Source organism: Rana temporaria, chromosome 2 (genome assembly GCF_905171775.1).
Source record: "Rana temporaria chromosome 2, aRanTem1.1, whole genome shotgun sequence".
In the NCBI taxonomy this organism is placed as follows: Eukaryota; Metazoa; Chordata; class Amphibia; order Anura; family Ranidae; genus Rana; species Rana temporaria.
The window spans coordinates 433,755,219-433,776,899 of NC_053490.1; the positions used below are offsets into that span (position 1 = coordinate 433,755,219).

General features: G+C 44.5%; 1 protein-coding gene across 2 annotated transcripts in view; it reads right to left on the minus strand.

Annotated features, from left to right (window-relative positions):
• TEKT1 (tektin 1) overlaps positions 1–21,681 on the minus strand; it is a 41,994-nt gene that overhangs the window by 7,737 nt on the left and 12,576 nt on the right. For both annotated transcript variants that reach the window (XM_040338342.1, XM_040338341.1), the window contains exons 2-6: positions 14,256–14,461; positions 12,389–12,554; positions 8,497–8,625; positions 2,840–2,980; positions 264–486 (exon numbers count right to left, since the gene is read on the minus strand). In XM_040338342.1, coding sequence (XP_040194276.1) covers positions 264–486; positions 2,840–2,980; positions 8,497–8,625; positions 12,389–12,554; positions 14,256–14,445 — 849 coding nt within the window. In that variant the 5' untranslated portion in view covers positions 14,446–14,461. The remainder of the gene's footprint in view (positions 1–263; positions 487–2,839; positions 2,981–8,496; positions 8,626–12,388; positions 12,555–14,255; positions 14,462–21,681) is intronic.

Genomic DNA, 21,681 nt, shown 5'->3' on the forward strand with positions numbered 1-21,681 from the left:
TTTCTGAGGGACACAAGTGTTTTTTAAACACACCTTATACAGGCATGATCACCATTAGGAAACCTGCCTGAGAATTGTCATACAGCCATCATTGCACCGCATTCATGTAGACATACATTTTTTGCAACAAAGTATGAAATAGTATTTTAATGCTGATTCCAGTCTTGCCCAGCAGTGGATGGGACTGAGAAGAAGAAGAAAAATGTAATCAAATGATTTAGCATCATACAACAATTTTAGAGTGCAAAACCAAGTCTATTTACCTTAGCTAAGTGCACTTCCAACTTATTTTTTGCATCCTTTGTCTCTGCGACGCGGTTTTTCAGGGCAACGTTGACAGTATCACACTGTTTGCGCATATCGCTGGCTGTTTCAGACAAGATGCTGTCAATAAGGGTCCGAAGTGCTACGGAGCTATTTTTCTGCTTCTCTGCTTTCACAATGTTTGTGTTGCTGAATTCCTCCCATTCAATTGGGTTGACTGAGCTGGAAATGTAAAAATAATGCTTAGTTTACCTAATACCAAGAGGTTATATTAGAGCCCTGGAACCCAACCTATTTGCACTTTTTGTGCAGCCTTTGGGAGCCCTGCAGACACTAATTTGTGTTCCACTGTTACCCTAGAAGTGATTTCTAGCAGTCTCATGTAATATGTCTCCAGTCTATCACTGTCTCCTGAAGCATGTCCTCGGTCAACAACTCCTATAGTATGTTCACAGACTCCTGCAGCATGCTCACAGTCTCTGTCCATCTTCTGTATTATGTCCACAGCAGTGGCGGACGCTCATTAGGGGCGCAGGGGTTCTGCACCCCTAATCCATGCGCCCGGTCCCTAATCTACATGCAGGGCGCTGGACTTCAATGGATGTTTTTTTTTTTTTTTAGAAGCGCATGATTAAAGCCTGAAGCTCTAATTGGCTTTAAAAAATGGTGGGCTTGGGGCACAAAGCACTACCCCCTGAGCTCACCCTGTTGTGTGACATTAGCAAATTGTGGTTGTAAACCCTTACAGACTGAAGCAACGGCACATACGTGCCGTTGCTTCAGTCTGTGTGCTGTTACCGGCGGCTCCCGTGTGCATGATGTCATCGCTGCTCCGGCCAATCACAGCGCCGGAGCCCATGATACCCGGAAGTCACTCTGGGAGAGATGTCACCAAAGGGAGGGGGGGGGGGGACACGAGGACCGCTGCAGGGTCTTCGATGTAAGGTAAGTAATTCATAATGAGTTAGTATGCTATGCATACTAGCTGATTATGCCCTCGTCATGCAGGGGCTTTTTTTCTGTGGGTTTACAACCACTTTAATATTCGCTAATGTCTTGCTGTTTCTAAGACTCCATTGGCTGGGAGTCTGAAGACCCAATTGGCCGGGAGGAGAAATAACGGCCGGGACACGGAGGAAATGGAGGGGGAAAGCCGCCGCCACCTCAGCAAGCAGATCCCTCTTCTCTTACACTGAACACAGCTTTGGTGTTGCGGACTCAGTCTAGATGCAGGGGAGACAGTGGGATTCCTGTGTTCCAGGAGAAGCAGGAGCTGCAGGTTACCCCCACCTCAAAGGTAAGTAACCCACTGCTGCTGGATTCTATTGTTTTACATTATTGGATAGTTTTGCATTTGCAGTGACAGGTGGTGGTGGGGGGGGGGGGGGTTAGTGTGGGGTGGCAGGCTGGAGCGACGGGGGGGGCAGGGCCATCTTTAATGCAAGGCAAAATGGGCTGCTACCCCAGGCCCAGTCATTGTTGTGGGGCCCAAAGCAGCTGCCCTTTGAGTACGCACTGCCCGCAAATAGATAATAAGTGGATTTGGGAGGGCCCAAGAAAATGTTTGCCCAGGGTCCAATCAATGTTAAAGACATCCCTGGGGGGGGGTCTGGGGTCTGTAATCAGGTCTGTCTGCCGACCCCCCAAACGAAGGAGCACCAGCCGCCACTTGTCTACAGTCTCTTACCATCTCTTTTATCATGTCCATAGTCTTTGTCTATATCATGTTGTGCGCTGTCTCTAAAAAGGAAAATTCACTGTGTAGTGAAAATATTCCCTTATGTATGTAGGCACCCTTATTTTTTTGGGTGGGAGAGGGGGAGCGCAGGTAACAGGTTTTGACAAATACCCACTCCCCTTTCCGATCAGATCACCACGGCGATCCAAGCAGAAGTTCTGCCCCCTCCCCCCCTCTTACCCCAACAGCCTTCTGGAACATATCACAAATCCCAGAAGGCTGCAGGACCGTTCACAAAGTGCAGCAGGAAACTGGCTGTAAAGCCGCAAGGTTTCAATGCGGGTTTCCCTTAGTCAAGATACCAGTGCCTGGACTTGAAGCCTATTGAAGAATCAGCTTGGGCGAGGACAATGCTGAATCCTTGGACAGGTAAGTGTAAGTATAAGTGTCCTTATATTAAAAGTCAGCAGCTACACTGTTTGTAGCTGCAGACTTTACATTTTTTGGTCAGAGACTGAAGCTCCTCTTTAAGTAAACAATTCCACCCTTCCAGACCAGTCCCTGCAGTGTTTTCTCCCTCATGCTCCAGCAGTCTAAGGTCCTGGCATCATCAAGACTAACAGGGTCCATAGCCCTTCATTGGATGTGATGATGCTGAGGAACAGTCCACCACTGGGGCATGGTGGAGAGCCATCTGCAGGGGAGCAGAGAATCGGGTGCGTAACTGTGCTTTTAATCTCCCCTAGAATAATCAAGCAGTTAACCCCTGCAGTGTGGGTGCATTAAAATTTTCCTGGAGTTGAGCTTTAAACATAATTCCAGCAATAAATGGTCATCACTGTTCACCTCTGATGTTAAAAGTTTCACATGGAAACATTAAAATGTAGGTATGTATACCTCTGGACTGTCACAACATTGGAAGCATATCCGATGGCGGGAGTGTTGTTTGTGAATGTCCTGCAATGATTATCAATTTTCAAAGCCTGGAACTTGTCTTTCAGGTCCTTTTCCAGGAAGTACTTAGCGGATCGGCTCAGCCTGCAAGTATAAGAGAAATGAGCGAACCAACATTACAGCTCTGCATTCATTAGGGACTTCATTAGGGAGCTGCCACTGCTGACTTATTTGTTTTAACATATACTACATAAAACAATCTACGTACAGAAGCAGCTTCTAAAAAGACAATGTAACGGCTACCCACTGGTAGTGAGGGGTATCGGCCGTTGGAGACGTCCTTTTCCCTGGCAAGCTGCGATATGCAGGTACCGCCGGTATATCCCATCGAACGCCCTTCCAAGAAACGAGACGTGCTACGTTTGAAGGGTCAAGTAGACTGACTTTATTTGGCATATTTCACCTGCTTATATCTGGTTACAACTGTTACAAGAACAATGACAGTTTCCGCCCTCCCCTTTTCCCAGTAGGGGGCTTCAACACAGACCCCCTGAAACAATGACATCTCCTTGAATTAATCACTTGGCCAGTTTCTAGACTCTTCGGCACCTCACCCCACTTAACATTTCCTGGCCAGGCACATAGAATTCAATTAACCTTTAAAACAATTATCACTCACACATAATCCCCATCAGCATACACCTCACAGGGGGGCTGTTTACCTGCACACAAAAGAGGGTTCATTAGCATTCCAGCAATGAAAGAGACTTGTCCAGTTAACCCTTTGAGCTCAGAATACAATGTGGTACCTTCACTTGTGACAAGCCATGCAGTTCCTTGTAGTCCCCCTGCACGAAGATTATAACTGTCTCGGCAGCATGCCTGTGTCCGTTACACTACTCCCCCTTTGTGGAACACTCCGGCAGACCCGGATTGATCCTTTTCGGATCAACTTGGGGATGTCCGGTCTGCTGTTAGGGTAAAAGTTCCGTTTGCCTGGACAGTCCGTCGGCCTTCCCATTGGCTTACCATGTCGGTAGCTGATGGTGACGGTGAAGAATAGAATTCAATTCTGGAACAGTCACTTGCTTTGCTCTCTCAATGGCTCCCAAAACCTGTTGCTGATGCTCTTGGGACAGATACGGCACCACCTGGATGCAAATCCCATTTAATCTTTTGACAATTTCCGCCTGTTTGTGCATTTCAATGTTCAAGCCACGGGACATCTCATAATACGTGACATAGTGTCGTTGCATCTCTGATTTCTCACTGGCCAACTTGTCACATTCCCATTTTAGACTGTGATATTGTGCCGGATCTACAGTACATGTCGGGGAAGGTAGTCTTACCCGGTTCTCAGCAGCAAGCGGGTTGATTCCAGCAACGCGGGTGGTCACGGGACAAGCAGCAGCAGGTGTAGGTAAATAAGCCGAAGTCAGAGGGCCAATGTCGTTGCCCAGCACCACCTCGGCAGGTAGGTTGTCCATGATACCAACTGTGGTCTTTCCTGACCCGGCTCCCCAGTCTAAGTGCACCCGGGTGGTGGGTACGTGAAATACAGCACCCCCTGCGACCCGGACGGCAACTGTGCGAGTGGACACGTTCTCTGGCTTTACCAGATGTTTTTGAATCAGAGTGATAGTAGTCCCGGAATCTCTTAAGCCTTGTGCTACTTGTCCATTCACTCGTACCTCCTGACGGTGATGCTGACGGTTATCCGGAGAGGCCGCTTGTATTGGGTCTGCCTCATACCAAATTCCCAGACATTCCTCAGGGCCCCCCTCGGTCTCCAGGCAGTGGGCCGCAGAGGGACGTGATGGAGTGACCTCTGTGTTAGGTTCTGTGCGTCTCCAATTGTTATTTGTAGCTCTCAAAGGGCAATAACGAGCAATATGTCCCGTGTCGCTGCAGTGATGGCACGTCACCCTAGGCGAATCCCGGGGGTAGTTGCTAGGCCCCTGAGGACGTGGTGGGACTGGAGCCCGAAACTGTGGGCGTGGGGTGACGGTTGGAGTACGCGGTTCTACCTTATGAGCCAGCCGTGTAGTACCCTGGCTTACTTTCCTTGTTTCCGCGTACTCATCTGCTAGCCGAGCCGCCTCGTTTAAGTTAGCGGGCCGGCGATCTCGTACCCAGTCTTGTATGTCTGCGGCCAGGTCTTGGAAGAAATGTTCCATTAGGAACAGCTGCAATACTTCCTCCCCGGTGTTGGCCTTGCACCCTTGGACCCAAAGCGATGCCACCCTTTGTAACTGGTTGGCCCATTCCATGTGGGAGTCCACAGCCATCTTCTTGGACTCCCGGAAGCGCCGGCGGTAGGCTTCTGGCGTTACGGCATATCGGGTTAGCAGCGCCTTTTTAACTTGCTGGTATTGTAAAATATCCTCTGGAGTGAGAGCCCGAAAGGCTTCATTGGCTTTGCCCGACAATTTCCCCGACAAAATAGTGACCCATTGGTCTGGTGGGACCTGGTGTAGTGAGCACTGCCTCTCAAAGTCCGCCAAATATCCATCGATTTCCTCCTCACTTTCTACAAAAGCTTTGAATGCAGTGAACGGTATTTTCTTTCCTGTAGCAGCAGGTGGGGGGGTAGGAACTGCAGGTGTAATGGGCTGTCTCGCTCTTACCAGTTCCAGTTCTTGTCCCCTCTTCGTTTGTATTTCTTCCCTTGCTTCCCGGAACAGCTGGTTGATTAGTTCCACGGACGTTTCTGGATACAAGGATAATCTCCGCTGTACAATCCCAGTAATTACATCTTCTTTGCTGACCGGTGCAAGGGGCTCCGTTCCTTCCATGGATCCATCCATTTCGTCCAGCTCCAGCAGGTCAGCTATCAGCTCCCTCCGTGGTCTGTTGCTGGCGCTCCTACCACGAATCTCCAATAGATCTTTCAGTGTGGATCTTTTCAGCCTGGAGTACTGCGACTCCATTCAGCACTTGCTCTTTGGATAAAAGGACCATCCCACTGCTACCAACCAATGTAACGGCTACCCACTGGTAGTGAGGGGTATCGGCCGTTGGAGACGTCCTTTTCCCTGGCAAGCTGCGATATGCAGGTACCGCCGGTATATCCCATCGAACGCCCTTCCAAGAAACGAGACGTGCTACGTTTGAAGGGTCAAGTAGACTGACTTTATTTGGCATATTTCACCTGCTTATATCTGGTTACAACTGTTACAAGAACAATGACAGTTTCCGCCCTCCCCTTTTCCCAGTAGGGGGCTTCAACACAGACCCCCTGAAACAATGACATCTCCTTGAATTAATCACTTGGCCAGTTTCTAGACTCTTCGGCACCTCACCCCACTTAACATTTCCTGGCCAGGCACATAGAATTCAATTAACCTTTAAAACAATTATCACTCACACATAATCCCCATCAGCATACACCTCACAGGGGGGCTGTTTACCTGCACACAAAAGAGGGTTCATTAGCATTCCAGCAATGAAAGAGACTTGTCCAGTTAACCCTTTGAGCTCAGAATACAATGTGGTACCTTCACTTGTGACAAGCCATGCAGTTCCTTGTAGTCCCCCTGCACGAAGATTATAACTGTCTCGGCAGCATGCCTGTGTCCGTTACAGACAATATTTCCAGTCCACAAAGTGGAGTTTCCATCCCAAATGTTTTTTTTCATTATTGTGCTCATTAGACTTAAAAAAGAAAAAAAAAGTTTACTCATTTGGAAATACCTGTTGCTATGCGGTCCCACGAAATCTGCCTTTGGAATCACCTAGGATCCTGACATCATCTCCCTCTAATGCTCCTGGGAAATGGGTGTCATAATTTTCCAGAATGCAGTGTGCTACCCAATTATCACTTCCCATCCAAGACTTCCAGGAAGTAAGTGCTTGTGGGCTTCACAATGCCCACAAGCAAAATGACAACGGTGTGGACATAGTTTTATAAACGATCTTTTTTGAATAACTATGCGGAGCGGCGGCGGATTGTAAAATAGTAAGTGACTGGATTTATATTATAAAAACGCATGATGAAAGGACATACATTTAAAAAATGCTAATTGTGGTTGGAACCCCGCTTTAATAAGTAAAATAATAAAATTGCAGCACTAGGAGTAAGACTATCCAGTTGCAAATAGCAGATTGCACCCACTATGATGGTGTTGATGTTACATAGTTTCTCTTTTATCCTGACCCCTTGTTAGTGCAGGTTTACTTGTATCAAAATGTGGTATATTATCTCATTAGAATAATTCAGAAAACGATACCGAATTTTGGTCACTAGATGGAGCTGACAATGATAGGAGTTAATCTGTTACAGAAAATATGGGGGGAAGTTGTACAGCCTGCACAAATGTGTGTGATTTGTGTCCAATTAAAAGGTTACTCTTTTTTTTTAATAACAAACATATCATACCTACCTCCGCTGTGCAGTTCGTTTTGCACAGAGTGGCCCTGAACCTTGTCTTCTGGGGTCCCCCAGGGGCTCTCACGGCTCCTCCTGGCATCTGGAAATCCCCTAGGAGAAGCACTGTCCCAGGGGGTTACTGTGCGGCTGCGCTCCCGAGTCCAGCATTTGCATCCATAGATACAGAATACCAGACTCGGCCCCGCTTCCAATAACCACAGCATATTGCTGTCTGTTGCCAAATACACAGTGCCCAGTGTCTGAACCAGTGAGTGTCCAGTTGTCCATCGGTTACACTGCCCCCCACCTGTCCCACTGCTCTCCCACCTGTCACACTGCCAAACCCCCCCCCTCCACCTGACACACTGGCCCCCCCACTTGACACAAATTTTCAGTAAAAAACACACTAAAGTGAACTTAAGAGCAAACAAACGCACATGAATTGTGTACACACGGTCGAAATTTCCAAAAATAACTTTTGTTGTCGGAAAAATTGAGAACCTGCTCTCAAACATTTGTTGTTGGAAATTCCGACAGCAAATGTCCTATGGAGCATACACACGGTCGGATTTTCCGACAACAAGCTCACATCGAACATTTGTTGTCGGAAATTCTGACCGTGTGTACGCGGTACTAGGATGAATTGCTGTACAGTGTCTGCAACTACAGAGGTCAGTGAGGGTTTGTTTTAAAGCAGATTTCTGGCTTTTACACTCCCCCACTAAACATTGATTTCTCACACTATCTAGCCGCATTCCTACAGGTCCTAAAGTCTCCATCAGCAGCATATATACATCATGATAAGGTATTACAAGAAGACTGGTTGATGACAGGCCTGTACTACATTAGTGAATCATTGGTCTTCACTCCCAGAATAGGTGCCCCAGAGGGTCACATGATGGCAGACTGAGCGGTGTATAAGGACCCTGTCTACCTACACAGATGCCACGTTGGGAGCAGGAGGGGTGTCTATCCAGCTGCTGCATCCGAATTTATAGCAATGGGACTGCCTGCAAAGGGATGCACAGAACACCCGTGCCGGGTAATCACTGCCCACACACATATGCCCTGTGTGAATGAGGCCTAAAACCTTGTTGAAGGGTTTTTGTTTAAACTTTGTGAATGGGCCTGGGGGAAAACAAATTTGATGGAGATGGGCCTAAAGATTTTTTAATAATATATAAAGATTTCAATATCCACAGCCTGACCACAGTTTGATTTATCACAATTATAGTTCTGCATTTTGCACCATCTCATTGGCAAATAAGCTTGACGAAAAACAATAACTCACCGTATCTGCTCTGTGATTTGTTCTAAAGTCCTCTGCAGTAATGCCACCACCCCTTGGATCACCTCCACTTCCTTGATGAGTTCTCTTTCTACTTCATCATGAACCAGGTCTATCCCAACTCTCTTCTCTCTACAAAAGTCAACAATTATTAAAACATATTTCAACAAACAACACATATAGCTCACGAAACCAACAAACAACAACAATGTATCCATCCGTAAAGCCTAAAAAAATTAGGGGCATTGGATAAAGTTGGGAGCCCCTGTTTTTTTACAGACTGGGGCAGATTCTCGTAGAATGGCGTAAAAATGGGCGGGCGTAACGTATCTGATTTACGTTACGCCGCCGCAAGTTTTTCAGGCAAGTGCTTTATTCACAAACCATTTGCCTGTAAAGTTGCGGCGGCGTAGCGTAAATCACCCGGCGGAATTCAAATTCGACAGGTAGGGGGCGTGTTTCATTTAAATGAAGCGCGTCCCCGCGCCGAACGAACTGCACATGCGCCGTCCCTAAAATTTCCCGGCGTGCATTGCTCTAAATGACGTCGCAAGGACGTCATTGGTTTTGACGTGGACGTAAATTATGTCCAGCAGCATTCACGGACGACTTACGCAAACGACGTCATTTTATAAATTTTCGACGCGGGAACAACGGCCATACTTAACATTGGCTGCGCCTCATATAGCAGGGGCAAGTATACGCCGGGAAAAGCCTAACGGAAACGTCGTAACTTTACTGCGTCGGCTGCGCGTACGTTCGGGAATTCGCGTATCTAGCTAATTTGCATACGCGGAAATCGACGGAAGCGCCACCTAGCGGGAGAAAAAAATATTGCAGTTACGATCCGACGGTGTAAGAGCCTTACGCCTGTCGGATCGAATGGATATCTATGCGTAACTGATTCTAAGAATCAGTCGCATAGATACGACGGCCCAGATTAGGACTTACGACGGCGTACATGGCGCTGCGCCGTCGTAAGCCCTTTGAGAATCTGGGCCACTGTGTCTTGTTTGGAAAATATAAAAAACAAAAATGTTATATACAGTGTCTTGAAAAAGTATTTATATCCCTTGAAATTTTCCACATATTGTCATGATACAACCAAAAATATAAATGTATTTTGGGATTTTATGTGACAGACCAACATAAAGTGGCACATAATTGTGAAGTTTAAGAAAAAAAAGATAAATGTTTTTTTTTTTACAAATACTGTAAATACCTTAAAAGTGGGGCATGCATTTGTATTCAGTTCCCTTTACTCTTATACCCCCAGCTAAAATATAGTGGAACCAATCGCATTCAGAAGTCACCTAATTAGTAAATAGAGTCCATCTGTGTGTAATTTAAGCTCAGTAAAAAAAACTGTGGTCCTTAGCAAACAAACAGCATCATGAAGACCAAGAAACACACCAGGCAAGGCAGGGATAAAGTTGGAGAAGTTTAAAAATAATATCCCAAGCTTTGAACATCTCACAGAGCACTGTTCAATCCATCATCTGAAAATAGAAAGAGTATGGCACAACTGCAAACCTACCAAGACATAGCCGTCCACCTAAACTGACAGGCTGGGCAAGGAGAGCATTATTCAGAGAAGCAGCCAAGAGGCCCATGGTAACTCTAGAGGAGCTGCAAAGATCCACAGCTCAGGTGGGAGAATCTGTCCACAGGACAACTATTAGTTGTGCTCTCCACAAATCTGGCCTTTATGGAAGAGTGGCAAGAAGAAAGCAATTGTTGAAAGAAAACTATAAGAAGTCCTCTTTGCAGTTTCCGAGAAGCCATGTGGGGGACACAGCAAATATGTGGAAGAAAATGCTCTGGTCAGATGAGACCAAAATTTTACTTTTTGACCTAAAACCAAAACGATATGTGTGGCAGAAATCTAACACTACATATCACCCTGAACACACCATCCATGAAACATGGTGGTGGCAGCATCATGTTGTGGGGATGCTTTTCTTCAGCAGGGACAGGGAATTTGGTCAGAGTTGATGGGAAAATGGATTGAGCCAAATACAGGGCAATCTTAGAAGGAAACCTGTTATTCTGCGTACACACGATCGGAAATTCCGACAAGAAAACTGTGCGTCTTTTGGTCAGTTTCAGGTCCGAATACAACCAACAATTCGAGCTGAAATCGGACCTGAAACGGTGAATGGGGACGCACTGGACTCCTGCTGTGAGCCGAAGCGTGCTGCAGTGTGAACCCAGCCTTAAAAAAAAAAAAAAAAAATTGCAGTAGGGAGCGGTGTACTGTTTACTTGTTTTTCCTCAAAAAAAAAATGTTAAAGGGTTTGTAAAGGAATTTTTTTTTTTTAATCTTAACCCACTTCCATACCGGGCACTTACGCACCTTCCTGCCCAAGCCAATTTTCAGCTTTCAGCACTGTCGCACTTTGAATGACAATTGCGCGGTCGTGCTACACTGTACCCAAACAATTTTTTTTATCATTTTGTTCCCACAAATAGAGCTTTCTTTTGGTGGTATTTGATCACCTATGCGGTTTTTATTTTTTGCGCTATAAACAAAAGAAGAGTGACAATTTAAAAAAAAAACACTATCTTTTACTTTTTTATTTAATAAATATCACAATTTATACGTATTCTTCTACATATTTTTGGTAAAAAAAATCGCAATGATCATATATTGATTGGTTTGCGCAAAAGTTATAGCGTTTACAAAATAGGTGATAGATTTATGGCATTTTTATTTTATTAATTTTTTTACTAGTATTGGCGGCGATTTGCGATTTTTTTACTGTCACCGTGACATTGCGGCGAACACATCGGACACTTTTGACACGTTTTTGGCGCCATTCACATTTATACAGCGATTAATGCGATAAATATGCACTAATTACTGTATAAATGTGACTGGCATTCAAGGGGTTAACACTAGGGGGTGAGGGAGGGGTTAATATGTATACCTGTATTGTGTTCTAACTGTGGGGGAAGGGGGGTGACTGGGGGAGGTGACCGATCTATGTCCCTATGTACAAGGGACACAGATCGGTCTCCTCTGTCCCCTGACAGGACGTGGAGCTCTGTGTTTACACACAGAGCTCCACGTCATTGCTCTGTCGTTACCGATCGCGGGTACCTGGCGGACATCGCGACCGACAGGCACGCGCATCGGCATCTCGGGGACGCGCCGGCGCGCTCGCGTGCCCCCCAGTGGCCGGAGGAATACAGGACGTCAAAAGACGTCCTGTTGAATATTCAGTCACCGTGAAGCCGTCATTTGACGATGCCCGGTGCTCAAGTGGTTAATAGCTTCCTTTACCTTAATGCAGTGCTATTTTCATGTCCTCATTGTTCGTTTTTGCTCTCAAGTTGCTGTAATTCTCCTCTGATCTCCACACTTCCAGGTTGTCTGTTTCCTGATAACCACAGTACCGGGAGCTTTCTCTCTGTGGTCACTAACTTCAAGGAGGTGTGATTACTGTGTGTCTAAAACCCCTCAGCACCAATCAGTTTTGTTTTCCAAACCATCACTGCCCTGTATTGGCTCTGTGGCTCTGTACAGCACAGAGGCAGGAAACAACATGCAAAAACTAAACTAGAGGTACATTATATGATTGATTTTTATCTATTTTTAATCGTTTCTTAAAAGGAATCAGTTAACTATTATGTCTCTATACCCTGTAAACAGTCATTTCAGAAAAAACATTTTTTTTATTTACAACTCCTTTAATTTTACTACAGGAATTTGGATTGATGTTGCTGATGGTGGTGTGGGGAGTAATGAATAAATATGCAGACTTTGCTTTTTTTTGTTCAAGGCCCATTTTAAATCTGTTTTTGAAGCATGTTATATTTTCTGTTAAGAAAGTCCTCTTTGCAAGATCTCTTTGCCTTTTGTAGCTCTTATTTGTAATCCTTTTATGATTACCTTTCCACTAAGCATTGCTGGGCTATGGACAAAGGCTCCATACAGCTCTGTAAGGCTTTTTCCAGGCGAATTTTATAAGCCAGCAGCTGTTCTAGGTCATTAACTGTGTCTTCAAGCTCGTTATCTAATTCTTTCTTCCAAAACTGGATGTCGTCCAATCTCTGCTCTGTGGAGAAAATTGGTATACAAGATTGGAGTAAACTAGAAGCAAAATAAACTCTTCCATATAGTAGTCCTGTCACATCCAAATAATAGTGAGAAGATCGCGGGATTGTTCAGTATAGTATAGAGTAAAGTGCTGTGACCCATAACAACCTATTAGAATGAACTGGTCAGTGTGCTGATCTCTGTAGATTAAAATTCTTTGGGTTGTTAAGAGTTACTGCACTTTTCTCCACATGTTTGTCTTGTGATTGCCTATTCTATACAGTATCTGTACTAAAATGTTAATACTGTATAAAGCTATCTTTTTCTTATATACAGGTGCATCTCATAACATTAGAATACCAACCGCTCTACCAACCACCATCCGATTGGAGGTAAATCACCTGGCCTTCAGGAGAAAGATCAAGACCCATCTCTTCTGAGGGCCCAGGGAATGGATAACAAAGCGCCCAGAGGCGATTCAGTTTGCATGTGTTGCGCTATATAAGTTTCTCACTCACTCAATATCATCAAAAAGTAAATTTCTTTAAGTAATTCAACTCAAAAAGTGAAACTCATATGTTTTATATAGATGCGTTACACTCAGAGTGATATATTTCAAGCATTTTTTTATTTGATGATTATGGCTTATAGTGAATGAAAACCCAAAGCTCAGTATCTCAGAAAATTAGAATATTACAGAAGACCAATAAAAAAAAAATAGGGATTTTTAATACAGAAATGTTGGCTTACTGAAAAGCATGTCCATGTACAATATAGTATGCACTCAACACTTGGTCGGGCTCCTTTTGCATGAATTACTGCATTAATGCAGCGTGGCATGGAGGCGATCAGCCTGTGGCACTGCTGAGGCGTTATAGAAGCCCAGAAACTTTGATAGTGGCTTTCAGCTCATCTGCATTGTTGAGTCTGGTGTCTCTCATCTTCCTCTTGACAATAGCCCACAGAATCTCTATTGGGTTTAGGTCAGGCAAGTTTGCTGGCCATTCAAGCACAGTAATACCATGATCATTAAACCAGGTATTGGTATTTTTGGCAGTGTGGTCAGGTGCCAAGTCCTGCTGGAAAATAAAATCAGCATCTCCATAAAGCCATTTAGTAGAGGGAAGCATGACTGCGCTGACTTTGGACTTGATAATAAAAAAGTGGACCAACACCAGCAGATGACATGGCTCCCCAAATCATCACGGGCTGTGGAAAAGTTTCAATTCTCTTCCAGGAAGAGTGGAGAGGCACAGAATCCAAGTTGCATGAGGTCCAGTGTGAAGTTTCCACAGTCAGTGATGAATGACTCCATCAGCGCTCTCAGCCAATGGCAGAGAGAGCTAATCGGAGTGTTCTGGAGGAGGGCCCCCCCCTGTCAAAACACAACAGCTCAGCGGGGGAGATTGCTGGACTACAGTGTCTCCGACCGGAGCTGACAGTCTTTTTTCGCTCAACCCGCGGGGTTGCACGAAAAAAAACTGTAGCGTGTAACCGGCTTTACCATAAATAGTGGGTCTGAATGAAATCCGAATTTAAAAAATCCAACCAATGTATGGCCAGCTTTACATTACTGGCATGGTACTGATATCTATAACTGCTACAAAAATGTCAAACATCATCTCTATTCTCTAATTACTGTGGTGCTTGGTGTAATCACTTGTTAAGACATTTCAATGGGCGAATTAGAATTGCGAGTCATATAGTTTAATAGCAATACCTAGCTTCTTGTTGACATCCTTTTGAGTTTTCTGTGTTGTCTTTTCAATTTCATCAACCAGTCTCTCACTTTCAGCAACCAGCCTCTCAGATCGGGACCTTTGAGCTTCTGCGTTGGCAAAGCGCATCTGGTTAGTAATACTCCACTCTTTAGGAAGGAACTTTGGTGGGAGCTGGACCAGCTTCGCCATTGTAAAATTTTAAAGTCTGAAAAAAAAAAAAAAATGTTTTCAAAATGAGGGCGGTTATCATACCACATATGTTTTAGGATAGTCATCGATATATATCTTCATACTTTTTAAAGTAGTAACAAATATAAATGACACCGTATATTTTATATATGTATATAGTGTAGATATTTTCTTGCAGTGTCACACAAACAGCATTACAATGATGCACTACTACCTATAGTAAAGTTCCAAACAATTACAATACATAAGAAATAGTTCATGATCTAGTCTTGAACTTGTACATTTCTTTCCCATTATTATTTTTGAATAAAGACAAACTAATGAAACAGTGAACAGATGCCAAGGCCAGTGGCGGACAGTGATTTGAGGAGGATAACATATGGTACATATCACAGACAAGCAGGCCTCTTAGGCTGCGTACACATGATCGGTTAAACCGATGAGAACGGTCTGATGGACCGTTTTCATCGGTCCAAACCAATAGTGTGTGGGCGCAATCGGTTATTTATCCATCGGTTAAAAAAAAAGCCAACTTGTTTTAAATTTAACCGATGGATTCCTAAATAATAGAAAAAAAAACGATCATTAGTAGGCACAACCAGTGCATGCTCAGAATCAAGTCGACGCATGCTTGGAAGCATTGAACTTAGTTTTTTTCAGAACGTCGTTGTGTTTTACGTCACTGCGTTCTGACACGATCGTTTTTTTAACCGATGGTGTATAGGCACGACTGACCATCAGTCAGCTTCATCGGTTAACCAATTAAAACGGTCCATCAGACCGTTCTCATCGGATAGACCGATCGTGTGTACAGGGCTTTATGGGCTTGCTAGTAACTTGAAACAAAGACTAAAAGGTAACCAGGTGAGGATGCCTTGGTACCTTTGCGGTCTATAGGGTAATAACAAACCATGTAGCTCTCGATGATCAAAGCCTAGAAGGTACGCTAGACAAACAATATTCCAGAAATCATCATGTAGGGAATATCACACAATACCTGAGATTGACCTATGTTCGTATATAAAATAAAGTCAGAGAGCCCTCTCAAAGACCAAAAAAATATGAAAAAATAAATAAGAGATAAAAAAGGAGAAAAAAAAGGGGGGGAGGGGGGCTATCCCATAAGCCTCCTTATATGCAAGAGGTCTGTAACCTCTTGCTACCCCAAAAGTGTAGCCAGAAACCAATAGCAGACTCCACACACTGGCATCCGATTATACATATAAGAAGTAAAACAGAAGAAAGAAAAGAACAAAAAAAAAAAAAATTTAATGCTGCGTACACGCGCTTGGAACAAATGTTCAATGGGAGCTTGTTGTCATGTGTAGGCTCCATCGGACATTTGCTGTCGGAATTTCCGACAACAAAAATTTGAGAGCTGGTTCTCAAATTTTCCGACAACAAAATCCGTTCTCGTAAATTCCTATCGTGTGTAGACAATTCCGACGCACAAAATTCCACGCATGCTCTGAACCAAGTACGAGAAGGAAGCGCCTGGTCTGGTAAAACTAGTGTTCGTAATGAATATAGCACATTTGTCACGCTGTAGCGGACGGAAAAGCACGAGGCTGAAAAACGCAAATTGTCGCTCACCAAACTTCGACTAACACGACTGGTATTGAACTTCCCTTTTTTAGTGCCATCATACGTGTTGTACGTGATTGCGTTCTTGGCGATCGGAATTTTTGACAACATTTGTGTGACCGTGTGTATGCAAGACAAGTTTGAGCCAACATCCGTTGGAAAAAAATCCACGGTTTTGTTGTCGGAATGTCCGATCATCTGTATGCGGCATTAGAGTAGGAAACCAAAGAGAAAAAAGTCACAAAAGAGAAAAGAAGCCCCACCCCAGGGAATCCAAGGCTGTAACCAGTGGGCTCGACAAAATTTCCTATAAAATCGGGAAGGCGGGCTCGACGCTGGAAAATGGTCCAGCCAAGGTTGTCAAATCTTAAGTAATTTGTCCCTAGCATCCGCAAGTATCGCCGTAAGCAGGCCTGTCGCTACAGGACAGGCAAAACAAACAATTGCTTGGGGCACCGAGCTGGCCTGGGGCTCCATACTTTCCCTTTCCAGGCTGTAGCGTGGCCGAGCTCCTCTTCTTCCACCTGGAGTCCTGTCAGTCTGACCGGGTTCCGCTCGTGGTACAGGAGCATACTGAGTGCTCACTTCCTTTCAGTCGGGCCGGGAAGACAGGAAACTGAATCTCCTGTACCACGCGCGGTACCTGGCACTATCTGATAAAGGACTGGGGAAGAGGCAGGGGGAAGAGGAGCTCGGCCACGCTACAGTGGCAGCCTACAGGGAAGAACGGGAGGTAAGAATAGAAAAAAATTTAGTGTAGCGTTAACGTAGGCTTTGCATGCGGGGGGGATGCTTGGGGGCCCCCATTTTGCTTGGGGCCCCCAAATTCCTTCAAACGGCCCTGACCGTAAGATTCTCATTTGTCAACGCACTGTGCACCCATTGCTTCACCTCCTCAAAAGAGAGGAGAGGTGTTTTCCATGTCTTTGCAATGGTTTGTTTAGTAGCCATAAAAATGTGCGTTGCCAAGACACGTTCACGTTTCGTTAACTCCAAGATGGGCTTATGAATTAGAGCTTCCTACGGATTCTTGCATATATTAGAATGAAAGAGCGTATTGACCAAAGCGTACCACTGGATCCACAGTCTTTTAACTTTGGGGCATGTCCACCATATGCGCTTCATCTCACTCTGATCAGAACAATCCTGAAAACACAACACTGTAGGAAGGTATTTTGCAATTCCTCCTGGCGTGTAATACCATCTGGACATAACTTTGAGTTAATTCTCTATTTATGTGTTATAAGGTTACAGGAAGAACAAAAAAGGGCCTCCCACATTTTGTACCAGTCATCAGGGGATTGAAGGGCTCCATAATCTGCCTCCCACCATGCACAGGAAGTGTGAGTACAGCATCTGATTTAAAATGCAGTGGAAGGTCGGGTACTATTATAATTTCAAATCAGGGAGTCTAGGAAGTGGCAAATTTGGATATAGCAGAATCTCTCTCAGGCAGGAGCTTCACAAGTCTCCTGAAGCTGCTGAAAAGTGTATACACCTCTGGTTGTGAGAAAAGAATGGACCATTGTCAGGCCTTTAGAGCGCCAGTGAAAGCTATGAGGGTCATCCAACCCTGGAGGAAACCATGGGCAATTGAAAACCTCCAAAAGAGGTAGGGGAGGTGAAAGTAGCCCTGCAGACTATTTAACCGAGACCCATATTGCGAGCAAATGAGACAAGATAGGGTTTAAAGGCTTAGGATGAAATTGAGAGGGCAGCCATAAGAGTGACAATAATAGAGTAGGGTCCACATCCACTAAATCAATGTATGTCCACAAATGAGCCGACTCTCCAGCATATGCTGTATCAGAGATGAAATTTGCGCTGCTGTACAGTAGTGTATCAAATTTGTAACTCCCAAACCACCTGCACGCTTTCTGTATTAGGCTAGGTTCACACTGCTGTGAATACAAAATCGTGTGATTTTAGCGCAATTTCGCTGCTGCGTTTTTGCCGCGATTTTGCTGCGATTTCAGGGAAGGCCAGTCTATAGTACTGAATTCGCATCGCACACGTCTCAAACTCGCACAGGACCCTTTTTTCCCGCAGCTTATATTCGCAATGCATTGATGTGGACGGCACTAATGGAAAACAATGTTATTTTAATGCAGCAGTGTGAACCTAGCCTAGCACTTCCTGGTTCATTCTCAGTCTGGTCGACCCCCAAACAAATTTAAGAATTTGACGTTGCAAAGAACGCAAGATATGTGAGGGACCGAAACCGGTTGAACTAAAAAAGTGTACAGGAGTTTTGGATCTCTTGGATGCGACCCATCCAAGAGATCATAGACTTATCCCACGATTCCAATAAATGGGTGAGTGATCTGAGGGATGGGATAATTAGCCATAAATAAAGTGCGGTAGGTCAATGTTAAAGTGGAGGTCCAGTCCAAAAAAAAAAAAAATGCTTAAAGGCAAAAAAATTATAAAAAAAAATTATACTTACCAGAAATGGCTGTTACTAGGCAGATCGTCCTAATCTGCCTCTTCCTCTTCCGCGGTGAGGTTCTCTGTTCTCCTCCTCGCGAAGCCTCCTGGAAAATGGACGGTGTTCTCATTCACAAATAGCCGTGCGACTCGCGCATGCGCAGTAAGCCATAAGGCTTCACTGCCTGTTTCCCTTAGCAAGGATGGCGGCGCTGGGACCAGCCACGATCGACGGATCGGCCTCAGGCAGGTAAGTGTGCTTATTAAAAGTCAGCAGCTACAGTGTTTGTAGCTGCTGACTTTAATTTTTTTTTTTTTTAAAGCCGGACCTCCGCTTTAAATTAATCCCAAAATAGGGAAAAAGAGGGAGACTACTGAAATGAGAAGTTAGTTGCCAAAGAATGTTGAACTGAGTGTGACAGTGAGACATTTAGTGCACATTTAACTTGAAGACCCGATAAGCAGGCAAAACCGTGCAGAAGTGAGAATAAATTAGGGAGACTGTTGTGAGAAGCTGTGACATACATTAAAGCGGAGTTCCACCCATTTAAAGTCAGCAGCTACAAAAAGTGTAGCTGTTGACTTTAAATAATCGGACACTAACCTGTCCCACGGTCCAGCGATGCGGGCGTACGAAGCCCCGCTCGTCCCTCCTCTCCCTGATGCCGGCATTGAAACTGTGGGTGCCCGGCTGTGACTTTACAGCTGGGTTCGCACTGCGCATGCACAAGCCGCAATGCGATTGGCCCGGGCAATCTTCTGGGACTTGTGACGTGTCCCAGAAGATTGGAGGGAGGGGGAGAGGTGATCTTTCTTCCGGCGCCGCGGCGCCAGGGAGGAGGTGGGAGCTGGGTGCCTGTAAAAACAGGATATCAGCTCCTCCCCCCCCAAAAAAATTACATGCCAAATGTGGCATGTCAAGGGGTCGCCTACACTTAAAGCGGAAGTTTAATTTTTGGGTGGAACTCTGCTTTAAGATGTCGTCGGCGAACAATGCCAATGGACTTGTAAATTTCAAAAATTTGCTTAACTACTTGCCGACCAGCCGCCGCAGTTCTACGGCGGCAGGTCGGCTCCCCTGCGCGAAGAGCCCGTAGTATAACGTCGGCTCTCTAAGCGGCCACTAGGGGCACGATCGCCGCCGGGCACCCGCGATTGCTCATTACAGAGCGAGGACCGGGAGCTGTGTGTGTAAACACACAGCTCCCGGTCCTGTCAGAGGAGAAATGCCTGAACATACAATGTATGAACAGCGATCAGTCATTTCCCCTAGTAAGGCCACCCCCCCTACAGTTAGAACACACCCAGGGAACATACTTAACCCCTTCCCCGCCCCTAGTGTTAACCCCTTCCCTGCCAGTGGCATTTTTATAGTAATCCAATGCATTTTTGATCGCTATAAAAATGCCAATGGTCCCAAAAATGTGTCAAAAGTGTCCGAAGTGTCCGCCATAATGTCGCAGTACCGAAAAAACGCTGATCGCCGCCATTACTAGTAAAAAAAAAAATATTAATTAAAATGCCATAAAACTACCCCCTATTTTGTAAACGCTATAACTTTTGCGCAAACCAATCAATAAACGTAAATTTTTTTAACGAAAAATATGTAGAAGAATACGTATCGGCCTAAACTGAGGAAAAAAAATGTTTTTATATATTTTTGGGGGATATTTATCATAGCAAAAAGTAAAAAATATTCATTTTTTTCAAAATTGTCGCTGTATTTTTTTTTATAGCGCAAAAACTAAAAACCGCAGGAGGTGATCAAATACCACCAAAAGAAAGCTCTATTTGTAGGAAAAAAAGGACACCAATTTTGTTTGGGAGCCACGTCGCACGACCGCGCAATTGTCAGTTAAAGCGACGCAGTCCCGAATCGCAAAAAGTGCTCTGGTCTTTGGGCAGCAATATGGTCCGGGGGTTAAGTGGTTAAACCATAATTTAATGTCCGCATTAGATACAAAAAAAAATTATCTTTATTACTATATACAGTATATAGACAATAAAGGGACGTGGAGTCAAAATGCAGTACTTTTTTTATATAAAGAACAAATAAACATTATAAATAAAAAAAAGAAAATTCCTGTATTTGGTCTACACATCCCTTTATTGTCTGTATAGAGTATATACTGTATATAGTAATACAGATACATTTTGGTTATCTAATGCATACATTAAATGGTTTAAGCAAATGTTATATCTGCTGATCATAGGACAACCCTTTGATCTGCATATAAAAGTCCTAGTCTAAATAAACTGAAACAATACCTTTGTTGCAATGTATTTAACATATATCTATGTAAATACTGTATCTATGTAAATGTTTGCAGGCTGCATTTACAAAGGATCTCCTGCAGCACAAACACAACTATCAAGGTGGGAGTGGATCAAGCTAATTTTGTTAGGTAGAGGGAGGAAGACCCAGACGTGCTTTACTAGCTGGCAGGGCTGGACTGGGACAAAAATTTGGCCCTGGACTTCATCCCGACTGGCCCACTTTAATTTTGCAAACACGCACAAAAACGTGTGAACAAGTGAAGTGGGAGGGTTAATGTCATGCAGGAACATTGCTACAGCCTCATTGGCTGGAATTTTAGAAACCGCATTGCTGCACAGCCATTGGCTGCCTTTCAGCAATGCAACAGTGCTGAGGCTGAGCCGGGTTGTGCACTAGGAAGTGATCTGATGGGCAGTGCAGATGACAGATCTCTCCCATGCTTGCCGGACATGGCCAACCCTGATGGCCACCCAAGTCCCCCCCCCCCCCCCCCCCCCCACTGTCCATTAGCCGTTCTGCTTTATTTCTATTATAGGCAGTACACAGTGGTGATTCTAGGAACAATATAAAGTATATGGGAGACACATGAGATACCACAGTCAAAGAAGAAAAACCTTGACTAAAAATGTGGCCACACACAAGGACAAAACTGGGCTAAACTTTAACTATAGCAAGCCATTCTAGATCTAAGCTAAATTAATAAAGCCCTCACCATTACAAATTGTCAGCATTGTCAAACTGCACTCCCTATAATGTGTGGACCCCTCATTCAGCTGCTATAAATCTCAATGTATATACAGTACCTTTAATAATGATACATTAAATATAATTATATTTAAGATATAATTAAATATAAATGAATAGAAGTCTCCCTGAAAAGCTCCACAGAAATATCCTTCCACATCCACCAAGAATCAGTTTAGCAGCATCCCATCAGCAAAATGTAC